This window comes from Manis pentadactyla, chromosome 5, assembly GCF_030020395.1.
Source record: "Manis pentadactyla isolate mManPen7 chromosome 5, mManPen7.hap1, whole genome shotgun sequence".
Taxonomy (NCBI): Eukaryota; Metazoa; Chordata; class Mammalia; order Pholidota; family Manidae; genus Manis; species Manis pentadactyla.
Genome location: NC_080023.1, coordinates 70,206,798 through 70,233,349, shown reverse-complemented (window position 1 = coordinate 70,233,349; position 26,552 = coordinate 70,206,798). Strand labels below are relative to the sequence as shown.

At 36.4% G+C, this 26,552-nt stretch overlaps 1 protein-coding gene across 8 annotated transcripts in view; it reads left to right on the top strand.

Annotated features, from left to right (window-relative positions):
• Positions 1-26,552, top strand: part of WDFY3 (WD repeat and FYVE domain containing 3) — a 275,767-nt gene that overhangs the window by 132,277 nt on the left and 116,938 nt on the right. For 7 of the 8 annotated variants that reach the window (XM_036906343.2, XM_036906345.2, XM_036906342.2 and 4 more), the window contains 5 exons: positions 12,818-13,285; positions 14,153-14,254; positions 17,068-17,261; positions 22,667-23,124; positions 24,586-24,669. In XM_036906343.2, the coding sequence (XP_036762238.2) occupies positions 12,818-13,285; positions 14,153-14,254; positions 17,068-17,261; positions 22,667-23,124; positions 24,586-24,669 (1,306 nt within the window). The remainder of the gene's footprint in view (positions 1-12,817; positions 13,286-14,152; positions 14,255-17,067; positions 17,262-22,666; positions 23,125-24,585; positions 24,670-26,552) is intronic. The other variant, XM_036906347.2, reaches the window with a different exon arrangement.

The following is a 26,552-nucleotide window of genomic DNA, read 5'->3' as shown; positions in this document are numbered from 1 at the left end:
TCTAAAATGCATAATAACCATTCTGAAAGAATCTGAGCCTGGATGTCTCTAACAGTTTCTTATACATGATTATCACTTCCTAAGTGTTCAGTTCAGTTATGATATTTCATATAAGTATTAACTAGCAAAAAATATCAATATGGCTGGTTATTTAAATTGTACAGTACATTATATATTTTATGATATAGTAATCAGCAGTTATGAGTTTTTAAGTCAGAGAATAAATGAATTTACTAGAAGATCCTAAATTTAATTCAGTGGAGAAAATTATATTGAAAAGTTATGACTTAAGTTGGAGTCATCAGACATTGCGATAAGGTGTACCCTCTGTGTGTAGGTTGTATAGAACTTGTTTTTTCTTACTGAGTAATTCAAGACTTTGTTTTATTTAAGAAAAAATAGGGATTTCAAAAAACTTTCTGATTAATAGACCTAGCTTGACTATTCCATGATTAACTCTTTCTAGGAGTTACTTTAAAAATAGTTTAGCAGTGTACTTCCTCTTTTAGACTTTATTGTTGTTTCATTTGGTTAATGAATCTGGTCATGACACAGGCATAATAGCTAATTATGTAATATAATTTTGTAATGAGAGAATTAATGTAGCAAATTAACCTTCCTCATATGCCTGTGTGGTGTTGTCTCATCTGTACCAAGGATAATAAATTATAATCTAGCTTATATATTTTTGTGAGAATCCAGTGACATAATGTCTAGAAAGCAAGGTTACTAGAAAGAATGTTGCCCTGAGTCAGAATTCAAGTGACCATTAGTGACTTAACCTTTTTTTTTACCTCATTAACACTTTTAATGAATGCCATGTTGAAATGATATATTTCAGATATACTGAGCTCAATAAAGTATATTATTAAATTTAATTTTGTCTGCTTCTTTGTACTTTTTTTTTATTTTGGTATCATTAATCTACAATTACATGAAGAACATTATGTTTACTAGGCTCCTGCCTTACCAAGTCCCCCCCGCATACCCCTTCACAGTCACTGTCCATCAGCGTAGAAAGATGCTGTAAAATCACTACTTGTCTTCTCTGTCTTGTAGAGCCTGCCCTGTACCCCCCCCCACGTTATATGTGCTAACTGTAATGCCCCCTTTCTTTTTCCCTGCCCTTATCATACCCTTCCCACCCATCCTCCCCAGTCCCTTTCCCTTTGGTAACTGTTAGTCCATTCGTGGGTTCTGTTATTCTGCTACTGTTCTGTTCCTTCAATTTTTCTTTGTTCTTATACTCCACATATGAGTGAAATCATTTGGTACTTGGCTTTCTCCGCCTGGCTTATTTCACTGAGCATAATACCCTCTAGCTCCATCCATGTTGTTGCAAATGGTAGGATTTGTTTTCTTCTTATGGCTGAATAATATTCCATTGTGTATATGTACGACATCTACTTTATCCATTCATCTACTGATTGACGCTTAGGTTGCTTCCATTTCTTGGCTATTATAAATAGTGCTGCGATAAACATAGGGGTGCATATGTCTTTTTCAAACTGGAGTGCTGCATTCTTAGGGTAAATTCCTAGGAGTGGAATTCCTGGGTCAAATGATAAGTCTATTTTGAGCATTTTGAGGAACCTCCATGCTGCTTTCCACAATGGTTGAACTAATTTACATTCCCACCAACAGTGTAGGAGGGTTCCCGTTTCTCCACAACCTCACCAACATTTCTTGTTGCTTGTCTTTTGGATGGTGGTGATCCTTACTGGTGTGAGGTGATATCTCATTATGGTTTTAATTTGCATTTTTCTGATGACAAGCGAGGTGGAGCATCTTTTCATGTGTCTGTTGGCCATCTGAATTTCTTCTTTAGAGAACTGTCTATTCTGCTCCTCTGCCCATTTTTTGATTGGATTATTTGTTTTTTGTTTGTTGAGGTGTGTGAGCTCTTTATATATTTTGGATGTCAACCCGTTATCAGATCTGTCATTTATGAATACAATCTCCCATACTGTAGGATACCTTTTTGTTCTATTGATGGTGTCCTTTGCTGTACAGAAGCTTTTTAGCTTGATATAGTCCCACCTGTTCATTTTTGCTTTTGTTTCCCTTGCCCAGGGAGATATGTTCATGAAGAAGTCACTCATGTTTATGTCCAAGAGATTTTTGCCTATGTTTTTTTCTAAGAGTTTTATGGTTTCATGACTTACGTCCAGGTCTTTGATCCATTTCTAATTTACTTCTGTGTATGGGGTTAGACAGTGATCCAGTTTCATTCTCTTACAAGTGGTCCAGTTTTGCCAGCACCATCTGTTGAAGAGACTGTCATTTCCCCATTGTATGTCCATGGCTCCTTTATCGTATATTAATTGACCATATATGTTTGGGTTAATGTCTGGAGTCTCTATTCTGTTCCACTGGTCTGTGGCTCTGTTCTTGTGCCAGTACCAAATTGTCTTGATTACTGTGGCTCTGTAATAGAGCTTGAAGTTGGGGAGCGAGATCCCCCCCACTTTATTCTTCCTTCTCAGGATTGCTTTGGCTATTCGGGGTCTTTGGTGGTTCCATATGAATTTTTGAACTATTTGTTCCAGTTCATTGAAGAATGCTGTTGGTAATTTCATAGGGATTGCATCAAATCTGTATATTGCTTTGGGCAGGATGGCCATTTTGACGATATTAATTCTTCCTAGCCAGGAACATGGGATGAGTTTCCATTTGTTATTGTCCTCTTTAATTTCTCTTAAGAGTGTCTTGTAGTTTTCAGGGTATAGGTCTTTCACTTCCTTGGTTAGGTTTATTCCTAGGTGTTTTATTCTTTTTGATGCTTTTGTGAATGGAATTGTTTTCCTGATTTCTCTTTCTATTAGTTCATTGTTAGTGTATAGGAAAGCTACAGATTTCTGTGTGTTAATTTTGTATCCTGCAACTTTGCTGTATTCTGATATCAGTTCTAGTAGTTTTGGAGTGGAGTCTTTAGGGTTTTTATGTACAATATCATGTCATCTGCAAATAGTGTCTGTTTGACTTCTTCTTTACCAATCTGGATTCCTTGTATTTCTTTGTTTTGTCTAATTGTCGTGGCTAGGACCTTCAATACTATGTTAAATAACAGTGCGGAGAGTGGGCATCCCTGTCTTGTTCCCGATATCAGAGGAAAAGCTTTCAGCTTCTCGCTGTTCAGTATGGTGTTAGCTGTGGGTTTATCATATATGGCCTTTATTATGTTGAGGTACTTGCTCTCTATGCCCATTTTGTTGAGAGTTTTTATCATGAGTGGATGTTGAATTTTGTCGAATGCTTTTTCAGCATCTATGGAGATGATCATGTGGTTTTCGTCCTTCTTTTTGTTGATGTGGTGGATGATGATCGATTTTCAAATGTTGTACCATCCTTGCATCCCTGGGATAAATCCCACTTGGTCATGGTGTATGATTCTTTTGATGTTTTTTTAAATTAGGTTTGCTAATATTTTGTTGAGTATTTTTGCATCTATGTTCATCAGGGATACTGGTCTGTAATTTTCTTTCTTGGTGGGGTCTTTACTTGGTTTTGGTATTAGAGTAATGTTGGCTTCATAGAATGAGTTTGGGAGTATTCCCTCCTCTTCTATTTTTTGGAAAACTTTAAGAAGAATGGGTGTTACATCTTCTCTGTATGTCTGATAAAATTCCAAGGTAAATCCATCTGGTCCAGGGGTTTTGTTCTTGGGTAGTTTTTTGATTACTGCTTCAATTTCTTTGCTGGTAATTAGTTTGTTTAGATTTTGTGTTTCTTCCTTGGTCAGTCTTGGAAGGTTGTATTTTTCTAGGAAGTTGTCCATTTCTTTTAGGTTTTCCCACTTGTTAGCATATAGGTTTTCATAGTAATCTGTAATAATTATTTGTATTTCTGTGGGGTCCGTTGTGATTTTTCCTTTCTCGTTTCTGATTCTGTTGATGTGTGTTGATTCTCTTTTTCTCTTAATAAGTCTGGCTAGAGGCTTATCTATTTTGTTTATTTTCTCAGAGAACCCGCTCTTGGTTTCATTGTCTTTTTTCTATTGATTTATTCTTCTCAATTTTATTCATTTCTTCTCTGATGTTTATAATGTCCCTTCTTCTGCTGACCTTAGGCCTCATTTGTTCTTGTTTTTCCAGTTTTGATAATTGTGACATTAGACTATTCATTTGGGATTGTTCTTCCTTCTTTAAATATGCCTGGGTTGCTGTATACTTTACTCTTAAGACTGCTTTCACTGCGTACCACAGAAGTTGGGGCTGTGTTGTTGTTGTCATTTGTTTTCATATATTGCTGGATCTCCATTTTAATTTGGTAGTTGATCCATTGATTATTTAGGAGCATGTTGTTAAGCCTCCATGTGTTTGTGAGCCTTTTTGTTTTCTTTGTACAATTTATTTCTAGTTTTATACCTTTGTCATCTGAAAAGTTGGTTGGGTAGGATTTCAATCTTTTGGAATTTACTGAGGCTCTTTTTGTGACCTAGTATGTGGTCTATTCTGGAGAATGTTCCATGTGCACTCGAGAAGAATGTGTATCCTGTTGCTTTTGGCTGTAGAGTTCTATAGATGTCTGTTAGGTCCATCTGTTCTAGTGTGTTGTTCAGTCCCTCTGTGTCCTTACTTATTTTCTGTCTGGTGGATCTGTCGTTTGGAGTGAGTGGTGTGTTGAAGTCTCCCAAAATGAATGCATTGCATTCTATTTCCTCCTTTAATTCTGTTAGTATTTGTTTCACATATGTTGGTGCTCCTGTATTGGGTGCATATATGTTCATAATGGTTATATCCTCCTGTTGGACTGAGCCCATATCATTATGTAATGTCCTTTTTTATCTCTTGTTCCTTTCTTTATTTTGAAGTCTATTTTGTCTGATACTAGTACTGCAACACCTGCTTTTTTCTCGCTGTTGTTTGCATGAAATATCTTTTTCTGTCCCTTGACTTTTAATCTGTGCATGTCTTTGGGTTTGAGGTGCGTCTCTTGTAAGCAGCATATAGGTGGGTCTTGCTTTTTTATCAATTCTATTACTCCATGTCTTTTAATTGATGCATTCAGTCCATTTACATTTAGGGTGATTATTGAAAGATGTTTACTTATTGCCATTGAAGGCTTTAAGTTTGTGGTTACCAAAGGTTCAAGGTTAGCTTCTTCACTACCTTACTGTCTAATTTAAGTCACTTATTGAGCTATTATAAACACTGTCTCATGATTCTTAATTTCTCTACCTTCTTATTCCTCCTTCTCCATTCTTCATATGTTGGGTGTTTTGTTTTGTGCTCTTTTTAGGAGTGCTCCCATCTAGAGCAGTCCCTCTAAAATACCCTGTACAGGTGATTTGTGGATGCAAATTCCCTGAACTTTTGCTTGTCTGGGGATTGTTTAATCCCTCCTTCATGTTTAAATGATAATCGTGCTGGATACAGTATCCTTGGTTCAAGGCCGTTCTGTTTCATTGCATTAAATATATCATGCCATTCTCTTCTGGCCTGTAATGTTTCTGTTGAGAAGTCTGATGACAGCCCGATTGGTTTTCCTTTGTAGGTGACCTTTTTTTCTCTCTCTGGCTGCCTTTAAAACTCTGTCTTTGTCCTTGATCTTTGCCATTTTAATTATTATGTTTCTTGCTGTTGTCCTCTTTGGGTTCCTTCTGTCAGGAGTTCTGTGTGCTTCCATGGTCTGAGCAACTATTTCCTTCCCCAGTTTGGGGAAGTTCTCAGCAATTATTTCTTCAAAGACACTTTCTATCCCTTTTTCTGTCTCTTTTTCTTCTGGTACCCCTATACTGCAGATATTGTTCCTTTTGGATTGGTCACACAGTTCCCTTTGTATTGTTTCATTTCTAGAGATCCTTTTATCTCTCTCTGCGTCAGCTTCTATGCGTTCTGTTCTCTGATTTCTATTCCATTAATGGCCTCTTGCATCCCGTCCATTCCTATCCCTTTTTCTGTCTCTTTTTCTTCTGGTACCCCTATACTGCAGATATTGTTCCTTTTGGATTGGTCACACAGTTCCCTTTGTATTGTTTCATTTCTAGAGATCCTTTTATCTCTCTCTGCGTCAGCTTCTATGCGTTCTGTTCTCTGATTTCTATTCCATTAATGGCCTCTTGCATCCCGTCCATTCTGCTTTTAAGTCCTTCCAAAGATTGTTTTATTTCTGTAGTCTCCCTCTGTACTCCTTTAGCTCTTGCATATTTCTCTGCAGATCCATCAGCATATTTATTATTTTTATTTTGAATTCTTTTTCAGGGAGACTGGTTAGGTCTGTCTCTGCAGATCCTCTCTCAGGGGTTGTCTGGATTATTTTGGACTGGACTAAATTTTTCAGCCTTTTCAAGGTGATAGCGATGGCTGTAGGCAGATTGCGGTTGTGTCAGCTGGGAGAAGAAAGCCCTTTCCTGCTTGCTGGACGCCTTGCTGTTCTGTGCTGCGTGTGTCAGTTACCTGCACTCCCAGAGCAGCCACCAGGTTAATCCCCTAAAGTGCTGTGAGCGGGGTCTTCGTCAGAGCATTGCAGAGCCCTGCGTGGAGTGGCAGGTTCACCGGGTGCGCTCCTCCGCGATAGTGGCGCCCCTGCCAGGCAGCTGTGTGCTGTCAGTGTCCTTTGGGTCTGGCCCGGGCGTTGTGCGTCAGGCTGGGATTCTGGTCGGCTATTGGGAGCGCGGCTGCTCCCTCTGGCGCTGCTGGAACTGGCGCACGTGGGCAGCCCCCAGGCTGCTCGGTCCCCACCGCAGCAGGCTCGCGCGGGCCGTTCCCAGTCCCTTCTGGTGTTGCCGTTGCGCGTGGGCCGCTCCCAGCCCCCTCTGGCACCGCTGCGCCTGACGCATGCTGCCAATCTCCCACTACTGGGCTGGTGTGTCGGGGTCCATGCCAGTTGGGGGAACGACTGGCAGGCTGCTTAGTGCTGTGAGGAGTTTTCAGAGCTGCGCTGCCACCCAGGTGGTTAGGGCACCTTAAGTTCCCCGGGATTCCCAGCTGCTGGCTAAGTGTGCCGGGACGACTTCGTCCAGCTGTGGTGTCCCTGTCTCTTTAAGACTTGCAAAAAGCACTCGCTTTTCTTTTGTCTCAGGGGCACCAGTTGCGGGGACCTGCCCACAGGTTTTGCTTTTCCATTTCTCTAATATCTAGCACCCCATGCACCTTGTGTCTGCGCTCCGGGTGCGGATTTCTAGAGCTGGTTGTTTAGCAGTCCTGGGCTTTCACTCCCTTCCTGTACTGACTCCTTTCTTCCCTTTGGGTTCAGGGGTGAGGGGGGTATTTGGGTCCCACTGGGCCGCAGCTTGTATCTTACCCCCTTTGTGTGATATTGAGTTCTTGCAGATGTAGATGTATCCTGGCTCTTGTACTGTATCCACTGGTGTCTCTTTTAGGAGTAGTTGTATTTATTGTATTTTTATAAATATATAAGTTTTGGGGAGGAGATTTCCACTGAACTACTCATGCCTCCATCTTGGCTCCACCCCCCGACTTAACCTTTTTAAATATTATTTTCTTCTTCAGAAAAATTGATGTGATAATCTATAAATGAGTGGATATTACTACACACTCACTAGAATATCTAAGATTAAAAACTCTTGCTCTTTAAGGTATTGTACAGACCAAAGGAGATACTTCTATTCCACATGAAGAGAATATGAAATGTCTTTTTTTTGGTCTCCAAAAAGGGCTTAATTTGCATATATTAAAATTATTCATTTTAAGTGTTGAATTTGATGAGTTTTGAGAAATATATGGTCTACTCACCTCCATAATTATAATATGAAATATTCCCATTCTTCTAAAGAAAATTTCCTTGTTCCCCTTTGCTACTAGGAACATTACTGTAAAACAAGTGTTTGCATGGACACTTGTTTTAAAAAATTTCTTTGGGGTAAATACCAAGCAATAGAATTGCTGGGTCATAGGTACATGTATGTTCAGCTTTATGAGAAGTTAACTGCCCAGCTACTTTCTAAAGTGGCTATCCCACTTGCATTCACATGAGCAATGTATGGAAGTTTGCTTTACACCCTTAGCAGCGTTTGGTAATGTTGCTGTATTGGTAGTGTAAAAATCTTTTTAATTTTAGATATTCTAATGAATGTGTAGAAGTATGTAATTGCTTTTTAATTTGCATTTTTCTAAATGATTTTGAGCTTCTTTTCATGACCTTATTTGCCTTCTATATATCTATATTGGTTCAGATCTTGTGCCGCTGTTTAATAGGAATCCTCTTGTTTTGTTTTAAATTTTAAGAGTTCTTCACATATTCTTGATAAGTACTTTATATGATATATATTTCTGTAAGTATATCTCCTAGTCTTGACTTTTCTTAGTAGAATCTTCTGAAGAACAGAAGTTTTTAATTTTAATGAAATCCAAATGATCATTTAAACAGTATTTTGTGGCTTTTGCTTGATATTTAAGAAATATTAACCTAAATTCGCTAAAATCTGTGTTTTCTTCTAGGATTTTCATATTTTAACTCTTACATTAAAGTATATGATATATTTTAAGTTAATTTTTGCACATGGTAGGAAGTAAAGTTTTAAAGTTTTTTTTAAATATGGATATCGAAGTGTGCCAGGATCCTTTGTTGAAAAGGCCTTATATTTGGGACTCTTTCTCAGTGCTCCTCCATTGATTAGTGTGTCTATCCTTAAGCCAATACTACATGGTCTTGATTACTATCTTCAAAGTAAGTCTTGAAATAAAGTCATTAAGTTGTCTAATTTTGCTCCTCCTTTTCAAAATTATTTGGGATATTCTGGGTCCTTTGAGCTCCTGTTATAAATATAGTAATCACATCAATTATTGAAAACAAAAAAAATGCTGAGATATTGTTCGGGAGGACATTTAATTTATAGATCAATTTGTGGAGAATTGACATTTTAACAATATTGAGGCTTCCAATCCATGAATATATAGTTTTCTATTTGTTTGGGTCTGTTTTCTCTCAGCACTGTTTTATAGTGTACATCACATAGGACTTTGTTCTGTTAACTTTATCCTTAAGTATTTTATTATTTTTGATGCTGGTGTAAATAAAGCTGCTTACTTCATTTTGGATTGCTTGTTGCTTGTTTATACAACTGCAGTTACTTTTAAAAATATCCTTTTTTACCTATGCCTTTACATTTGATGATTAGTTTTAGTGTCTTTTTTGGCTGGGGATGCATTTCTTATTAATCTAGTTTTAGAAAAGACATGATGGACCATTGCACAGGAATGGAGATGAGGAAAGCCAGTTGTGACTGTGTTGTGTGTAGCAGTGATAGACCAAGGCAGGAATAATCCTTCACAAATTTTAACTTTTTAGTTTGGACTATTTATAAATTATAGCTGTGACCATTCTGACATATTTGACAATATTTAACTTACTTTTATCAATTATTCAGAGTAATTTGAGGAATATTTTCCTTGGTTTTCCTTCATTTATGAAAATTCCTCTTAGCAGAGAATTTTTACACACTCATTGGTAATAACATGTAAAAGAGGAAACATGAATGTATTTGCTTTATGTTGCTCTATACATAGATATAGTTTACCTACCTTATTTTTTTTAATCAAGTGCAACAGTGTAGAAATAGAAATTTAAAAGAAAAAGTAAACTTGAGTTATTAATGAAGCTGGTAAACATGTCTGTTTGCATATGTTAAAGCCTGAAAATGACTTCTGTTTCTTTATTGCGTAGCAAGAGCTTTTAGAAAACTTTGTATCCTTACTGCCAGATATTTTTCTAAAGAAAGATTTAAAAATGTTGCAGTCCTTTCCTTTAAGAAATATGTCTTCTGTTTAATTACTCCATGGAGGTTAAATTTTATCTTAGCTATTCTAGAAACACCTTTGCAAAGTTGTGCTCTGTAATTCATAGCTGTCTGTAGCTTGCTAATTTGTTCCCTCAACAGTGTTTTTAAAATACTTTTTATAAAGACTATGTCTTCATAAGAAAAGACCATACCTGTCTTTTTCAAAATGCTTCTGTGACTTCACCTTTCGAAGTTCCTTTTAACACATTAATCCTGGCAGCACCAGTATAAAAGGTATAAAAGGATAATGTGTTACCTTCCCTTTTGTGTATTTTTGTTCCAACTAGTAACCGAAGTGCCTTGCAGTCTTCATCATGGGCCTTCGTTAAAGAAGCTCTTGGTCCACTTGATACATGCTGGATGTGAATGTGGCTGGTATGCCGGTCAGCTGGCTTGCAGAGTGTAACCTTGTGGCTTGTCAGTTGCCAGCCTCTATTCTGAGTGGTTACTCACATGTGTAATTCATGCATTACACGTTAAAGCATTACACGTGTAATTCATTCTTAGACTTCTGGAACATTTGCTGATTCCTCTCTTCTTTACCAGCCCTACTGCCACTACCTCAGTTGAGGTTCGTAGGCCATATTCACATGGACTACCACAGGTGCCTCTTTGACTGTTCCCCTTTCCATTCATCTCTGTTCAGATCTGTCCTCTGCAGTGTTGCATAGAATCTAATTCTGGTGACTTAGAATCCGAAAAATAATATTCAGTGTCTACTTACCAAATGAATTCTTGGATTTCTTTTTTTAGACCTTTATTCTTACTCTATTTCTCTTAATGCTTGTATTATTTAGTCTCATTTATCAAACATTCACTTTTATGTTTTACATTAGATTCTGAAAACAGGAAAGCTCTGTTCTTTGCTATGTATATGGATATCTTTTTAAAGTCCAGATTAATTCATTTCTTTTGTTTCTGTATGATCTTGAGAGTAATGAGATGTTGACTTACATCTTATTGAATGAGTTTCTCACTTTACCTTTGTCTCCATAAAACAGATTAAAGTCAGTTCCTGCAAAATTTGAAACTTATGCAGGATACATGTTTAATTAAAATGTTAGAGCATTTATGTGTCATAGAGTACAGTCTTTTAATTATTTTTTAATTGAAATACGGTTGATATACAATACTATATTGGTTTCAAATATGCAACACAGTGATTCAAGTTATTTTTAGATTTGTTATTCTTCCTTCCTAATTGAATATTGTAGGAATTTAATGGCTATCACAGTGCTGAATAATTATTCCTGATAACATCAGAATTCAAAATACACTTCAAACTTATAGGCCATTTATTTTGGTATTATTATTATTCAGCCATTCCTTTAGATACTTTCTCCTTTTAGAAAACCAGATTATCAGATTCTGTTTAGTTCTATTGTACATAAGATTTACTAAATTTGGAAATAACATCACAAACAGAAAATCATTTCTAGATTAGTCACAGAAAATGACCGAATTTCACAGCTAGTATCAGACTGATTGGCCATTCTGTTGGTCAAAGTGTTCTGTCCTTAAAGCCCGTCATGAAGTCTCTGTGTTTCTTGGTCATTTACTATGAGCAACCAGTTTCAATTACATGCTAGTAGTTTGTAAATGAATTGGATAACAAGTAGGATTAAAGATGGATCAGAGCAGATTCATTACAATAAAAAGGAATTGCTAAGACCCAAATGTTCCCCTAACCACCATATTTCTCATGTTACCTTTGTATGCAAAGGTGACCACATCTGACATTTAATTGTGTATGTTTACACATTGTGTTCAATTCCGCTCTTTGTGGTAGACAATTTGTTCTTGGGATTGATTATTAATAGGCCTTATCTTTTGTCAGTGACATGAATTGAAACCAAATAATAATGAAACTTGGGAAAATCCAAATTTTCTGGTATTACCTTAAATTCAGCTCTGTTTTACTCTTTTCTTTGTAGTGAAAATTGATATTGTCTCTTAACTGAAAGATGTAAAATATTGGCTAGAGTTATTCTTTAACCTTATTGTCACCTTTCTGTCATGTGTAGTCAGACCTTTACATTTGTATGTCCGTCAGTCTGTGTAAGCTTGTTTTATGGCAACCTGCAGGTAGTAAAAAAAGTGAAGGTGTCTTCGGAAAGAACAAGCATTCTGTTAATAAGAACCTGAAGTAAAGTTTTGAAATCTTTGCATTTTTCAGAAGACCTTTTTGAAATCTTTGTATTTTTCAGATAATGTCCAAGCCAGGATTTCTGAGCAGCCTTTCTAACCCATGCCGTATTTTTCCTAGTTCTGTTTAATCCTCTTTCTAAAATCCAACTTAATTTGTTAGGTTCTGTGTTAATTTTTTGCTCTATACTCCTAATAGTTATGAACCCAGGGACAATTTTTAGAGGCAAATACTTGTTTTCATGTGCCTCAAATTATTTCTGTGAAAATTTCTTTATTATTATTATTGTCACTGATTTGCCTCACAAGGGCCATGTATGCAGATTTATTTTTGAAAGCCAGATGTTTAAAAATACAGCTAGTAGCTAGCCATAAATTGCTTTAACAAATGTATTAAAGCTTGAAAACAAAACAAAACATTCCAAATTAAAATTTCTGAACGTTTTAGTGTTGTACTTTTAAAGGGAAAACTGAAACTTCAGAAAATTTTCACCCTCCTATTTTCTTGTTGTCAGTCTTGCTGCTCTGGGGCCTATTACTTCTTCAGCCTGAAAGTCCTTTCTGATTGAGAGGTAACTGTTCTTACAGTCAAGGTCAATCTTACAGGTAGTAAAAAGTATTGCCCCTGCATATTTCAAAAACTCTGACTTTGTATTACACTTTTTTCTCTCTAAAGCAGTCCAGTGTTTCAACATACACTATTCTTGAGTTGAAATATTCATAATGATGCATTAAAAGTGTAATCTGCTGTTTATTTTTAATTAAAAGGCTGAACCTGATGAAGAACAGTTTAGACCTTTTGTGGTAAAAGGACATGTTCTTAGTAAATAGTTGATAATTTTGCAGTTCATGGTCTGTTTAAATAGACTAGTTTGCCATGACTAAAATATCACATAGCACCTACTTTTGTGTTCTTGTTTTCTGTTTTAGGTCACAGTGTGAGAAACATCCAGGCCTTTGCAGTTCTTCAGAATGCATTTTTAAAAGCAAAAACCAACTTCCTTGCCCAAATCATCCTTGATGCTATCACAAATATTTACATGGCTGACAATGCCAATTATTTCATCTTAGAGTCACAGCACACATTGTCACAGTTTGCAGAAAAGATCTCTAAACTCCCAGAAGTACAAAACAAATACTTTGAGATGCTGGAGTTTGTCGTTTTTAGCTTAAATTATATTCCTTGTAAAGAACTTATTAGTGTTAGCATTCTCCTAAAATCTAGCTCTTCTTACCACTGTAGCATTATTGCGATGAAAACACTTCTTAAGTTCACACGACATGACTACATATTCAAAGATGTATTCAGGGAGGTGGGCCTTCTGGAGGTCATGGTAAACCTTCTGCACAAATATGCTGCCCTCCTGAAGGATCCAACTCAGGCATTGAGTGAACAAGGTAAAGTATTTTCTGTCATTTTATTTTTATTTGACAAATAGGGTTTGGGCAGAGTGTTCTGTTCATTTTTGCCTTTTATTTGGCTATGGATTTTAGTGACCTACTATGCATTATTGTGACATTCTTCCAAATATTTCCCAGAGATAACTTGTTCATTCAACTTCTGTTAGAGAACTGGGGGAGGGGTGGCAGCCTAGAAATATGTCATTGTGGTGCAAGAAAATTTGAAGTAAAAACTAGTATCTACTTCTCTCTATTTCTGTGAGGGAATAAAAAAGCTTCTAGAAACAATTGGGATGTTTCGGTGCCTCAAAATGTTTTTATTCATTATAGAGAGTAAATAAATATATTTCTCTTTAGTGTTGTTATGTATACACACATGTATGATCATTAGATGCCTCAAATTTTTTGTTTTTTGTCCTTCCTTGTAAATCTGATAAAAGCATAGTAGTATGTGGCACTTGGTAAATGTTAAATATGTTGAATGAATTGAATACAAGTTGAAGAGATAGCACTATGCATAAACTTTTCTTTCTCTTTGGTGCATTACTATCTAGCATTCTCCTGTTGATTTCCTTGATTAGGAAAGCCATGTGAAATGGATACATTTAACTTTGATTGACATTTTCCTTCTGAATATTTTTGAGATAACTTTTTGGCCACACCATAGTCTGTAAACATTGATTTTAACCTTACGTTTGGTAGCTGGTGGACATGTGTTCATTTTTAAAGGTTGTATTATATCTGTTCTATTAGCAGTAAAAGTGAGTATTAAAGAAATAATATTTAAATTATTAAAATAAAACTGAATCAAGAAAAACTTAGCTTATAACTTTGGTGATTTGAACCTCCGATTCTTTGTCTTAGGGGACTCAAGAAATAACAGTTCAATTGAAGACCAGAAGCACCTGGCTTTGTTGGTGATGGAGACTCTGACAGCGCTTCTTCAAGGATCAAACACAAATGCAGGTGATCAGAAAAGCTACTAGCAAAAGCTTTGGCAGGACAGTATCTCTGATTATATCTTTTCTAATGATTCTTGCCTCTGAAATGCTCCTATCACATAGAGAAAAAACTATGGATTCAGTGATGGTGCTATCATCTCTCTAGAAATGCAATACTTTTGACCTTTATAAGAATATTAATGACAAAATAGCATTATTACTTCAGAATATATTCTTGTTTTTAATTCTTTTTATAGCATGCTTTGTGTTTAAAGTATTCTTCTATTTTTCATTTACATAATATAGGCTCTTAGTTGAATAATTTTGCTTATTTCAGTATTTTCCAAAATACTTGATTCATATGGTGATCTTCATAATTTTTTAGTAATTCATGTTAAGAGTATTATAATGCTACAACCTTAGGAAAATACTGAAAAATGATTCTCTAATAAAACTTCCCTCTCCTGGGTAAACTGGATTCATTAAATCTTTTTGCTTTATCTTTAGTCTCAACTTCTCTTCAGTCCTTTTCTACATATCATTGGCAGTCCAACTATATTTATAAATATCACTCTTGCTTTTAAAAAGATTACTTGAAATTCTAGCCACCATCAAAACCTCACAGACAACAGTGTCAATACATGAGAGGAGTATGTGATGAGTAGGTTGGGCCGAGATCATACAAAATTTTTAGGCTATGCTGAGGAACTTGAATTGTATTTTAAGTGTTATGGGAAGCCACACATGAAGGAAGGAAGGAGGGGAGGGAGGGAGGGAGGGAGTAGCGAATGCACAAATGCCTGCCTATTTGTCTGATTGCAGAGGAACTCAATATTTAATATATTTAAAATATATTGTGTGTCCCAAGCACCAGAGCAGAGACACAAAGATAAAATAATTCTTGCCTCAAAGGAGTTACAATCTGGTGGAGAGAGAGGTAAACATGTAGTTATATAATTATTTAAATATAGCTTGACGCATGCCAAGACAGAGTTTTATGAATTTAGTAAGTAATTCAGGTAATAACTGGTGAAGTTTAATGGTTATGGTATTAATTATTTGGCTATAATGCATAATCTTATTTCCAAGAACTAGGGTTAGTTAGCTGAGATAGTGAGAAATGTAATAAGGATGTACTAACAGGAATTTATTTGGCAAATTAGCTTTTAATGACATGACACAGTTACACAGGAAGGGTCTGAACAACTCTAATGGAGCACTTACTCTACATGACTAAAACTTTTCACAGAGATCTGACTGACTATGTTTTCCCTGTCAAGAAAGATGTTACTAGCTGTGTGATCTCAGGCACCTACAGCACAGTGCTTTCCTTGTAACAAGTATTTAGAAAATATTACCCATATGATTATCTAACGGGCACTAACTGGCAACCAGGAAGTAAACATGGCATTCTATGTGCTAAATCTTCAGCGTTTAACTTACACTTACTTCAAGGTCATATAACTCTTCTAAGGCTGAAAAAATAGAAAGTCACTAAATAGAGAGGACAGTGGCCACTATAGCAAAACACATTTATTCACTCAGGAATCGTTGAAAGCTAAGGAAAGCTAGGCTTAATGGGGGACCAAACATATAAACAAATAAGACTAAGACCATTTGATATAAACTAGTATAACCACGGCATACACAAGTTACTCTAAAAGCATAAGGGATTAGACAGTTACATTGGAGGAAATACTAATTAGTGATTTAGGTCATTTGGTCCTTTTTTTTGTTTGTTTGTTTTTGTTGTGGTAATAGTTTATTCATTTCTATCACTGGATATCATTCCATTATATGAATACACTAGAATTCGTTTATCCATTCACCTGTTGATGGACATTTGAGCTGTTTCAAGGTTTTAGTTATTGCAAATAAAGCTGTAGTGAACACTTATGCACAAATCTTTGTGTGGACATATTCCTTTTTTTCTCTTGGATAAATAGCAGTGAAAGGGCTTAATTGTGCGGTAGGTATATTCTTTTTATTATTTTAAATGGGCTATATTACAGATGAAATTTGTTTGGTGTATGTGAGTGTGTGTGTGTACATGCTATTGCCTGGTATTTGTATCAGGGATGATACATCTGGACTCATATAATAAATTGGGAAGCTTTCTATCCTATTCTGCTCTATGGGATAGTTTAACTACATCATTTTATTGATGGGTTCAATAAACTTTGTCTACAAAATAATCTGTGCCTTTTACAATGTTTGTTAATATTTTCAATTTATTTAATGGTAACTGGTCTATTCAGATTCTTTGGTGGGTCACCTACTGCCCTTCCATTGGTGGCATATTTATTCAAGTTGCTTCTCCCATTAATAGAGTTTGCCTTTTTTTGTTAATACCTAAGTAGAAGGTTTGGTTCCTTGTAATTTTTCTCATCATAGAATAACTCCATTCCTTTCTTACTTTAATTTTGGAAACCTTGTTCAGTTTAAAACTCTCTTGGGGTATTGTTCATTTAAAAGTCTTTTACATAAATTGATTTCAAGCACTGTTCAGCTTAAAGCTTTTACATAAAAATTTGGAGTCTCTTTGGTGTTTACCTATGAAATTTCTAGATTTGGAGAATTCCTAGAATGTTCTAAAGTTGGAGAATTTGGGCATGGTGACCATATCAGGGCATTATGCCCCAAGGGAATGCAGAGAGGATCTGCATGTGCCATGGCCGGCATCCCACAGTGCAGTTCTATAAAAGGTGAAATGGCTAGGTAGTTTTATTTGCATTCTTTTGCATTTCTCTTCCCCCAAAAAAAGATCAAATTTTAATTCATATGACTTGTCTCAAAAGTTTTACTGTAATCCATGTTCCTTTTTCTCCCTTTTTTAAGGTATTTTCCGAGAATTTGGAGGTGCAAGATGTGCACATAATATAGTGAAATACCCTCAGTGCCGGCAGCATGCCCTGATGATCATCCAGCAGCTGGTGCTCTCTCCCAATGGGGATGATGACATGGGCACCCTCCTGGGGCTAATGCATTCAGCCCCGCCAACAGACCTGCAGTTGAAGACGGATATCCTGAGGGTAAGTTCAATAGGTGTGACAGTATTACTCTTTTAGTCTGTGCATGTCTTTGGGTTTGAGGTGAGTTTCTTGTAAGCAGCATATAGATGGGTCTTGCTTTTTTATCCATTCTGTTACTCTGTGTCTTTTGATTGGTGCATTCAGTCCATTTACATTTAGGGTGACTATTGAAAGATATGTACTTATTGCCGTTGCAGGCTTTAGATTCGTGGTTACCAAAGGTTTAAGGTTAGCCTCTTTAGTATTTTACTGCCTAACTTAGCTCACTTATTGAGCTGTTATATACACTGTCTGGAGATTCTTTTCTTCTCTCCCGTCTTATTCCTCCTCCTCCATTCTTTATATGTTGGTTGTTTTATTCTGTGCTCTTTCGTGTTTCCTTTAACTGCTTTTAGTGGGTAGTTGATTTTATTTTTTGCCTTTAGGTAGTATTTGTTTGGTCTGCTTTCTTTGCTGTGATTTTATTTTCTCTGGTGATATCTGTTTAGTCTTAGGAGTGCTCCCGTCTAGAACAGTCCCTCTAAAATACCCTGTAGAGGTGGTTTGTGGGAGGCAAATTCCCTCAACTTTTGCTTGTCTGGGAATTGTTAAATCCCACCTTCATATTTAAATGATAATCGTGCTGGATACAGTATCCTTGGTTCAAGGCCGTTCTGTTTCATTGCATTAAATATATCATGCCATTCTCTTCTGGCCTGTAAGGTTTCTGTTGAGAAATCTGATGATAGCCTGATGGGTTTTCCTTTATAGGTGACCTTTTTCTCTCTAGCTGCCTTTAAAACTCTTTCCTTGTCCTTGATCTTTGCCATTTTAATTATTATGTGTCTTGGTATTGTCCTCCTTGGGTCCTTTCTGTTGGGAGTTCTGTGTATTTCCGTGGTCTGTTCGATTATTTCCTCCCCCAGTTTGGGGAAGTTTTCAGCAATTATTTCTTCAAAGACACTTTCTATCCCTTTTTCTCTCTTCTTCTTCTTCTGGTACCCCTATAATACGGATATTGTTCCTTTTGGATTGGTCACACAGTTCTCTTAATATTGTTTCATTCCTGTAGATCCTTTTATCTCTCTATATGTCAGCTTCTGTGCGTTCCTGTTCTCTGGTTTCTATTCCATCAATGGCCTCTTGCATCTTGTCCATTCTGCTTATAAGTCCTTCCAGAGTTTGTTTCACTTCTGTAATCTCCTTCCTGGCATCTGTGATCTCCCTCTGGACTTCATCCCTTAGCTCTTGCATATTTCTCTGCATCTCCGTCAGCATGTTTATGATTTTTATTTTCAATTCTTTTTCAGGAAGACTGGTTAGGTCTGTCTCCTTCTCAGGTGTTGTCTCTGTTATCTTTGTCTGCCTGAAATTTTGCCTTTTCATGGCGATAGAGATAGTTTGCAGAGCTGGCACGAGTGACGGCTGGAAGAACTTCCTTTCTTGTTGGTTTGTGGCCCTCCTCTCCTGGGAGAACAGTGACCTCTAGTGGCTTGTGCTGGGCAGCTGCGCGCAGACAGGACTTCTGATTCCTGCCTGGCTGCTATAGAGTTTATCCCCGCTGTTGCTGTGGGCGTGGCCTGCCTTGGGCTGCTGCTCAGATATGGTGGAGTGGTATTGGAGGGGGAGCAGCCGGGAGGCTATTTATCTCCGTGAGGGGCCTCCGTGCTCCCTGCTGCCCAGGGGGTTAGAGTGCCCAGAGTTCCCCAGATTCCCTGCTGCTGGACTAAGTGTCCCAGGACGCTTCCATCCAGCTGTGGGTTCCCTGTCCCTTTAAGACTTCCAAAAAGCACTCACTTTTCTTTGTCCCCAGGGTGCCGGCCGCAGGGACCCGCTCACAGGTCTTACTGTCCTGTTTCCGTAGTATCCAGGACCCCACGCATGCACTGTGTCTGTGCTCTGGTGCGGATGGCTAGGGCTGGGTGTTTAGCAGTCCTGGGCTCCCTCTCTCTCCCCGCTCCGACTCCTCTCCTCCCGCCCAGAGCTGGGGTGTGGGGCACTCAGGTCCTCCTGGGCCAGGGCTTGTATCTTACCCCCTTCGTGAGGCACTGGGTTCTCGCAGGTGTGGATGTGGTCTGGATGTTGTCCTGTGTCTTCTGGTCTCTCTTCTAGGAAGAGTTGTCTTTGTTATATTTTCATAAATATATGTGGTTTGGGTAGGAGATTTCTGCTGCTCTACTCACGCTGCCATCTTGGCTCCACCTCCCTCCTGGGAATTTTTATGTCAGTATTACTCTTTTACTACTAACATCTGTGGGTAGTTTTAAGTGATTTAAAACTATTGTGAACTCTTCTGGCAGTTTTTCTTGAAGTCAAAAATGATGTCAAAATAATAATAGCAGAAGGAAAGCTGGGGTCTTTACCCTGACCTCCAGGGCCCTCAGGGCACCGTACCCTTGAACTCTGACTTCCCCTCCTGGTACCCTCACCTCATTCCTGCCACTGCCATCAGAGGGTGGACAGCTGCCTCCCAGAGGCAGACATTTCTTTCATTAACTTGTTTATTCAATTAATTTCTCATGATGAGAAGTTGGCATTCTTTTCTTTATTATTTATTTCCTCTTGTTTGATTATGATAATTTTTAATTTTATTTTAAAAGCAAGATTAACCTGACCACAGTTTTTCTCTTAAAACAAGAAGGAAACCTACATGTATGGCTTTGTTGGAGAACATGTGGACATTTGAAGGGATTGTTGGGGAAAAAAACAAGTGACTTCAAAGGGTGTTAAGGTTGCCAGCTTTTTAAAGATACATTTTCCTCCTTTCTTGGTACCTACCTTTTTAATTGGGTTTGTAAAATACTGGTAAAGCCTACAAGAAGAGTTGGCTGACCCATAATTTTAAGGCAGTGTTGTTTTGGTCAGTGGCAGTACTGACTCTCAGACTGGGGGAGGTAAGGGGGGACAGTCCTAATGTGTTGCATTTACTGATTTCCGTGGCGTGAATACTCCCACTTGACCTATGTGGATTGGGAAGAGATGTACAATAGCATCCCATTATGTAGTATCTCAAGAGCACAGGTAATAATAAAATATAGAAAATAAATAAGAATTGATGAGCTTTAAGGATTTATTTTTGTTCTTAAAATTTTTTTTAGTTATAATTTTATAGAACTTCATTTTTTAATTATGCTTGTGTTTCAACAACTGGCATGCAAAATTCCAAAAATGTAACAGTTGGTTCTGAACAACCAGAATGAGCTGGCTGTTTATTCCACCTCACTGAGAACAGTAGTGAGGAGGATTTAGGACCCCAGTTTCCATTTTTGCTGCATTTAGAACTGCTTCTCAGTGCCTCCATTCAACTGATACAATCGTAGGCCTGTATAATTTATTTGTAATTATTTGTGCATAAACCCAAAATTCCATGACATGTATGTAGTATTTTAAATTTCTGCTTATGCACAAATTTGAGTTATATGCATTATATTTATGTAAATGTAGATAACATAGCTGATGATTTGTCTAATTAACCACCTGGCATCTATATCTCATTGTAATTTTGGTGTTTGCTATTTACCATTAATTATTGATTTAAGCAGGGTATTAACTTATTCACGGTATTTGAAAATTTTCAGATAGTTATGTTATACTGTGATAATGTTAGAGTGTCAACAGAGGGCAGGTTTTGAAGTAGTGTGGTAGACTTACCCAGAGGTACATGCTAAAGAGTACTGGGCTAAAGATTAATAAGCATGGCTTTCCTAACCCCTGTCATAATTCTCACCAGCTAGGTGATTTTCTACATATTACTTTAACTCTGAATTTATCCTTCCTTATATATAAGATAATACTTTTCCTGTTTCTCCACCACTATTTTGTGAAGGTAATGATGGTGATGGGCTTGTATTATATGCCAGGAACTCTGCTAAGAATTTTACCTGTATTTCCTGTGAAACAAGTTATTACACACAGAGGAAACTCTGACCCAGAAAGGTTAAGTAACTGAGCATGGTAAAACACTTTTTAATGTGGGAGTCAGAATTTCAACCCTGGCATTCTCACTCTAGTGCTTGCATTTTATCTCCAGTCTAGGTTATAAGGTGTAAAAATAGGAAAAAGTTGTGAAGTCTTGTGTTGATCCAAATTGGTAACTGCAAGTATAAGTACAATTTTTTAGGTCTGACAGGTTACGGAAACTGTATCATTACCAAATCCTATTAAAAGGGAAATGTCTTGTTGCAGAGTAATAGAATATGTAATATTTCTAAATTTTATTTGCATATACAGATTGCATAGTTCCTGTCTTTCAAAATAATAAATTAAGGTGTAGGTATGTACAATAAAATTTTTCTAATTCCTAAAGCAATATATTTCAATATGGTAAATATATATATTAATATTTAGCCTTTCCTTTCTTCAAATACCATTATAAATGTCTGAGATATTTTAATAATAATTGTATTAAATGTTATGATTGGGAATATTATAAATTCTGTCTTAATATTAGGTACTTGTGGTGTTACCAGTTGCTGAAACACAGGGAAAAGGAGCCCATGGGTCTGTAAACAGATTGCAAATTGCTGATTTAGGCAGTATAGTGTCATGGGTAAGGGCCTGAGCAACAGAATCTAGCAGCCTGCATTTAAATCCTGTCCTTGCCATTAAGTAAGCTGTATATTCTTTGGCAAGTTATTTAACCACACTGGGCCTTAATTCCTCATCTATAAAATGGGGATAATAGTGCTTAATTCATAGGATCTTGGAGAGGATTAAATAAGCTAATGTATAACAACACTTCAGTGCCTACTACATAGTGAATGCTGCATAAAACTATGTGAGATAGTTTCATAATTGCTTTTAGTATGGACAGTCCAGGAAATAACTGATAGTTGTAAAAGATCATTTTACTTGTATGGCTTTCAGGTGTTAATTCTTAGCACTTACAGCTATTCTGAGAAAGAGCATGCTTGGAGCTAAGTCCTCTGAAGTGATTCCTCTTTCCAAAGCATCAGGATATGGTCACTTTATGAACTGAAATATTTCATGTTTTGCCTGCCATAACCATCTCTTTCATCCTTTCTAGAATAAATCAGTTTGTATACGTGCACAGTCTTAAGTGTTTATGATTGTGTAAAATTATACTAGAATATATCTTTTACTTAATAAAATTATCTTGTAAAAATCATGAATTCAGTGATGTTGTCATCCATCAAAGACACAGGAAAAGCTTTTCAGCCAGGATTTGGATACAGCCTTTTTCTGTCAAAGGAAATATATGGTAGTGTCAATGAAAGTTTTCTTCTTTTAATATGGCATTTTTAAATTAGTAAAATATTTTAGTAAAATAATTTAGAGTCATAGGACTATTGGATAAATGACAAATATATCAGATGTTCACAGAATGGTATTCACCTTTGACATTTTTTTTTTTTAATTCGAATGATAAATTTTGGGTGTTTTTTTTTTTTGTCCTTCCTTTATAGGCCCTCCTATCAGTCCTTCGAGAAAGCCATCGTTCAAGAACAGTTTTTAGGAAAGTTGGAGGATTTGTGTACATTACATCCTTGCTTGTTGCCATGGAAAGATCTTTGAGCTCACCACCCAAGAATGGCTGGGAGAAAGTGAACCAGAATCAAGTGTTTGAACTTCTCCACACGGTGTTCTGCACATTGACTGCAGCAATGCGCTATGAGCCGGCCAACTCTCATTTCTTCAAGACAGAGATTCAGTATGAGAAGTTGGCAGATGCTGTTCGATTTCTTGGCTGCTTTTCAGACCTAAGAAAAATAAACCCTATGAATGTCTTTCCCTCAAATACACAGCCATTTCAAAGACTTTTAGAGGAAGACACGATCTCCATAGACTCGGTGTCACCCACTTTACAGCACTGCAGTAAACTCTTTATTTATCTCTACAAAGTTGCCACAGATACTTTTGACAGGTATGGCTCTGCTCTGTGCTCTGAATTAAAGGGAGTACTAAGTATGACTTCAACATTAAGGCTTGAATGATAAGTTAACCTGAAAGAAAATGAAAACAAATGAATTTTTTATTTGCCTGTCTTTCTCTTTATTTGTACATATTACTATTACTCTGATGTTAAGTTTTCCAACATGGACATTTGTGTATTATTTGTAAATCCAGGGTCAGTTAATTCTTAATACACTTAATGAAACAATTTCTATGAAGTTACTTTAATGGTGTTAAGTATTGTTGTCTTTTTCTTCTTTATTTTCAACATTAGGTATAGACTTACTGATACTATTTATCAACAGAACATGGTTGTGATTATATGTATTTTCAGACAGATGATTTATTCTCAACATTCATAAGCATTCTCAACATTTTATAATCGTTGAGAAATGATAGAGCTTCCTAAGAGACATTAATTAATAGTTCAAGACTCCACCAGATTAATTTACTCATTTCCTTTGTTGACGAGTACTTAATGAACACCTTCCCTGTGCCAAGTAATTGTGCTGGGCCTTGACGGTTCAGCTCAGCACAAGACTGCCTTGGTCATGGCCATCATTTAGCTTAAATACAGACACCTAAATAAACAATTATATCATGATAAAATCTGTGATATGGGAATCCAGTATTGTAAGGGAGATTGTAGGAGTGCCCTTTACCTAAATAGCTTACTTTCAGTTCTTACACTGTGTTTTCGATTAAATTCCCACTTTGAAAATCATGTTAAGAGTAGTCATGCTGCAAATTTGTCCCAACCATTATCACTTTTGCAGTTAACCATAGTTTTATTTCATGAAGTAAATTAATTGTTTCTATATTGCCTCCATAAATAAAGCACATAACTATTAGATAGAGCTCTACTAGGCTTTTTACATCTGTGGAATACCTACTTTGAAATATGTACCGAGATATTTCTTACTTCTTATCAATATTTCTTAGACCTTAATACTTAGATAAGAAAGTGCAGGTAATATAGGTAATAAAATTGTTTTCCAATTTTTTCCATCTTTAAATAAAAATGCGTTTATGTTGTCAATTTATAGGAAACATGAGATAGTGTAGTGTTCAAGAAATAAGCTGTTTAAAATTGAAATTTGTATGTTTAGATTTAACCTCTTTTCCCTTGTTTTCTACTTTCTGGTTAGTTAAGTATACCTGATTTTTAGTTCACTTTGTCAGAAACAGGGCTAGAGCACTCTGTTTAACAAATGTGTTAAATGTTCACCTTAGTGGGTAAGCACCTGCCTTAAGCATGCTTCTCTGTTTCCCTCAGTGCATGTGTTGTAGTCTTGTTCCTTGTTCCTGCGGAGAATGGAGGATGTTCCTTATTAAACTTTTTAACTGATATTTCTTGTGAAACTAACCAACTGCCAACTTGGTGTTCTCTTCTAACCTCTCTAAACCACCCTGTCTGTTTTGTTGTCTGTAGTCGTGCAGAACAGATCCCTCCTTGCCTGACAAGTGAGTCTTCTCTCCCCTCTCCTTGGGGTACACCAGCTTTGTCCAGGAAAAGGTACTGATCTTATAACAGATGTGAATCTTTTTTGTGTGGGTTTTTTCTTCTGTGCTTAATTATATGTTAATATAGTTATTGTGCTTTGTAACTTCCTTTTTTTTTTTGGCTATGATCTTTTAATTTTTTTAGGTTTTCAAATTGTCAACTTCTCTTGAGTACATTTATGAGAGTAAACTGTGTTGATGCTATGAAGACACGAAGGACATGTAGAGTTCTATCATTCAGCTGTATTATAGACTAAGGTACACATTTTGCTTTGAGAGCAGGCATATCTTTTATTAAAGTTAGTTTAGAAATGAGGATTTAGTGCTCCTTTAGGTAGAGTACTTTTCTACTTTTCCTTTTTCCTTTATATGTGCTTGGAGATCATCATTCTTTGGTTTGTACTGTTACTCCAAAGTAAGCATCACAGCGCTGGCAAGGAAATGCATTTTCTCAACCAGGTTCAACCAGTTGAAATGTGATGCTGTTAAGAAGGCTTGTCATAGCCAGCCTTTGAAAAAGTGAATAAAACACCCACGCCAGCTGTTGGCTTTCATCAGTTCTGTATAAATCTCTTTCTAAGCTGATCTAGTCTACGTCATATATAAAATTTATGAATATAAAGAACCAGCAGTTGATCGACTGGAGTACAATTAAGATCCATTTAAGATTCCATTTGCAACCTGTACTTAGAGTGGTCATACTCTGTGCAGTTGGCACCAAATACTCTTCTTCCCCTTTTTTCCTCATAACCAAGGTCAAGTCCTTAAGTCTTGTATTAATATTCTTCCATTGTGGTTTCTTAAAAATGAGGTTCTGAGGTTCTGCTGTGTTGTTTAATTTTGTTGCTATTCAGATTTTGAATCTTGAATATAGTTGGAGTTACTATAAACTAAAACTCATTTGTTACAGATTCTGTATTTCAGTGTATTGCGATAGTAACATTAGGTATATGGAGTTGAATTTGCCTTTTTCTTTTGAATTTACACCAGGGCTTACAGCTCATTTTCTTCCAGTAAATCATGGCATAGTTCAAAATAGTCTTAAATTTAGTGTTGTTCAATATTTTGTATTTAAAAACTACTATTTTTTTAAGAGCAATTCTTAATTCAAGAATTAAGTTGACCTAGTATATTTTTCTGTTGCTAAAGAATGAGGTAGAAGGTATTCTTGTTGCTTGAAGATCCATGTGTATCCACTATCCCATAGAACTACTACCCCACAGAACTATTTTAGAAATAGTTCAATTACTAATAGTTTTAATTATTGGAAAATCACATTTACAATTCTATTGTAAATGGTAAGGCTTTACAATTGCTGTCTTTAAAAATATTTAACCCTTTTGAGTATTAGCCAAAAATCATGATACTTTAAATAGAAATTTGTAGATTAAAGGAATACATATTCTTGAAAAAAAATCCATCAGACCTTACTATTTATATAAATGGTAATTTGTCAAAGAGAAGACAGCAGTTTATTCTGTGTGCTAAAGAATTATTTAAGGCCTTTTGTCATAATTTGCAACACAGCTGCATGTAACAATGCCATGTCTTTGACTTAAGGGAAAAGCTGTCACTGAATCAGCAGAGTTGAGTGACTCTTATCCTTGGGAATTCTAATCAGACTTACAAGTTGATGGTACCCCAAGGATGCTCCCAGTACTGTTCACACTAATAATAAGATCAATGTTGACATTTTCAGGCTGCCATTCTGGTCTGATTACATACATTTTGCTCAGTGATAAGAGTCATAAGCTAATAAAGAATACAATGTTTTTCTCAAATGTGAATATAATAACTTTTGAAATTAGAATATCTATAAAACATCTCAAAAAATTATATCAGCTCATGGACATCTTGTGGCAAAATATGTTTTTGTTGGCAAAAGGAGAAACCAAC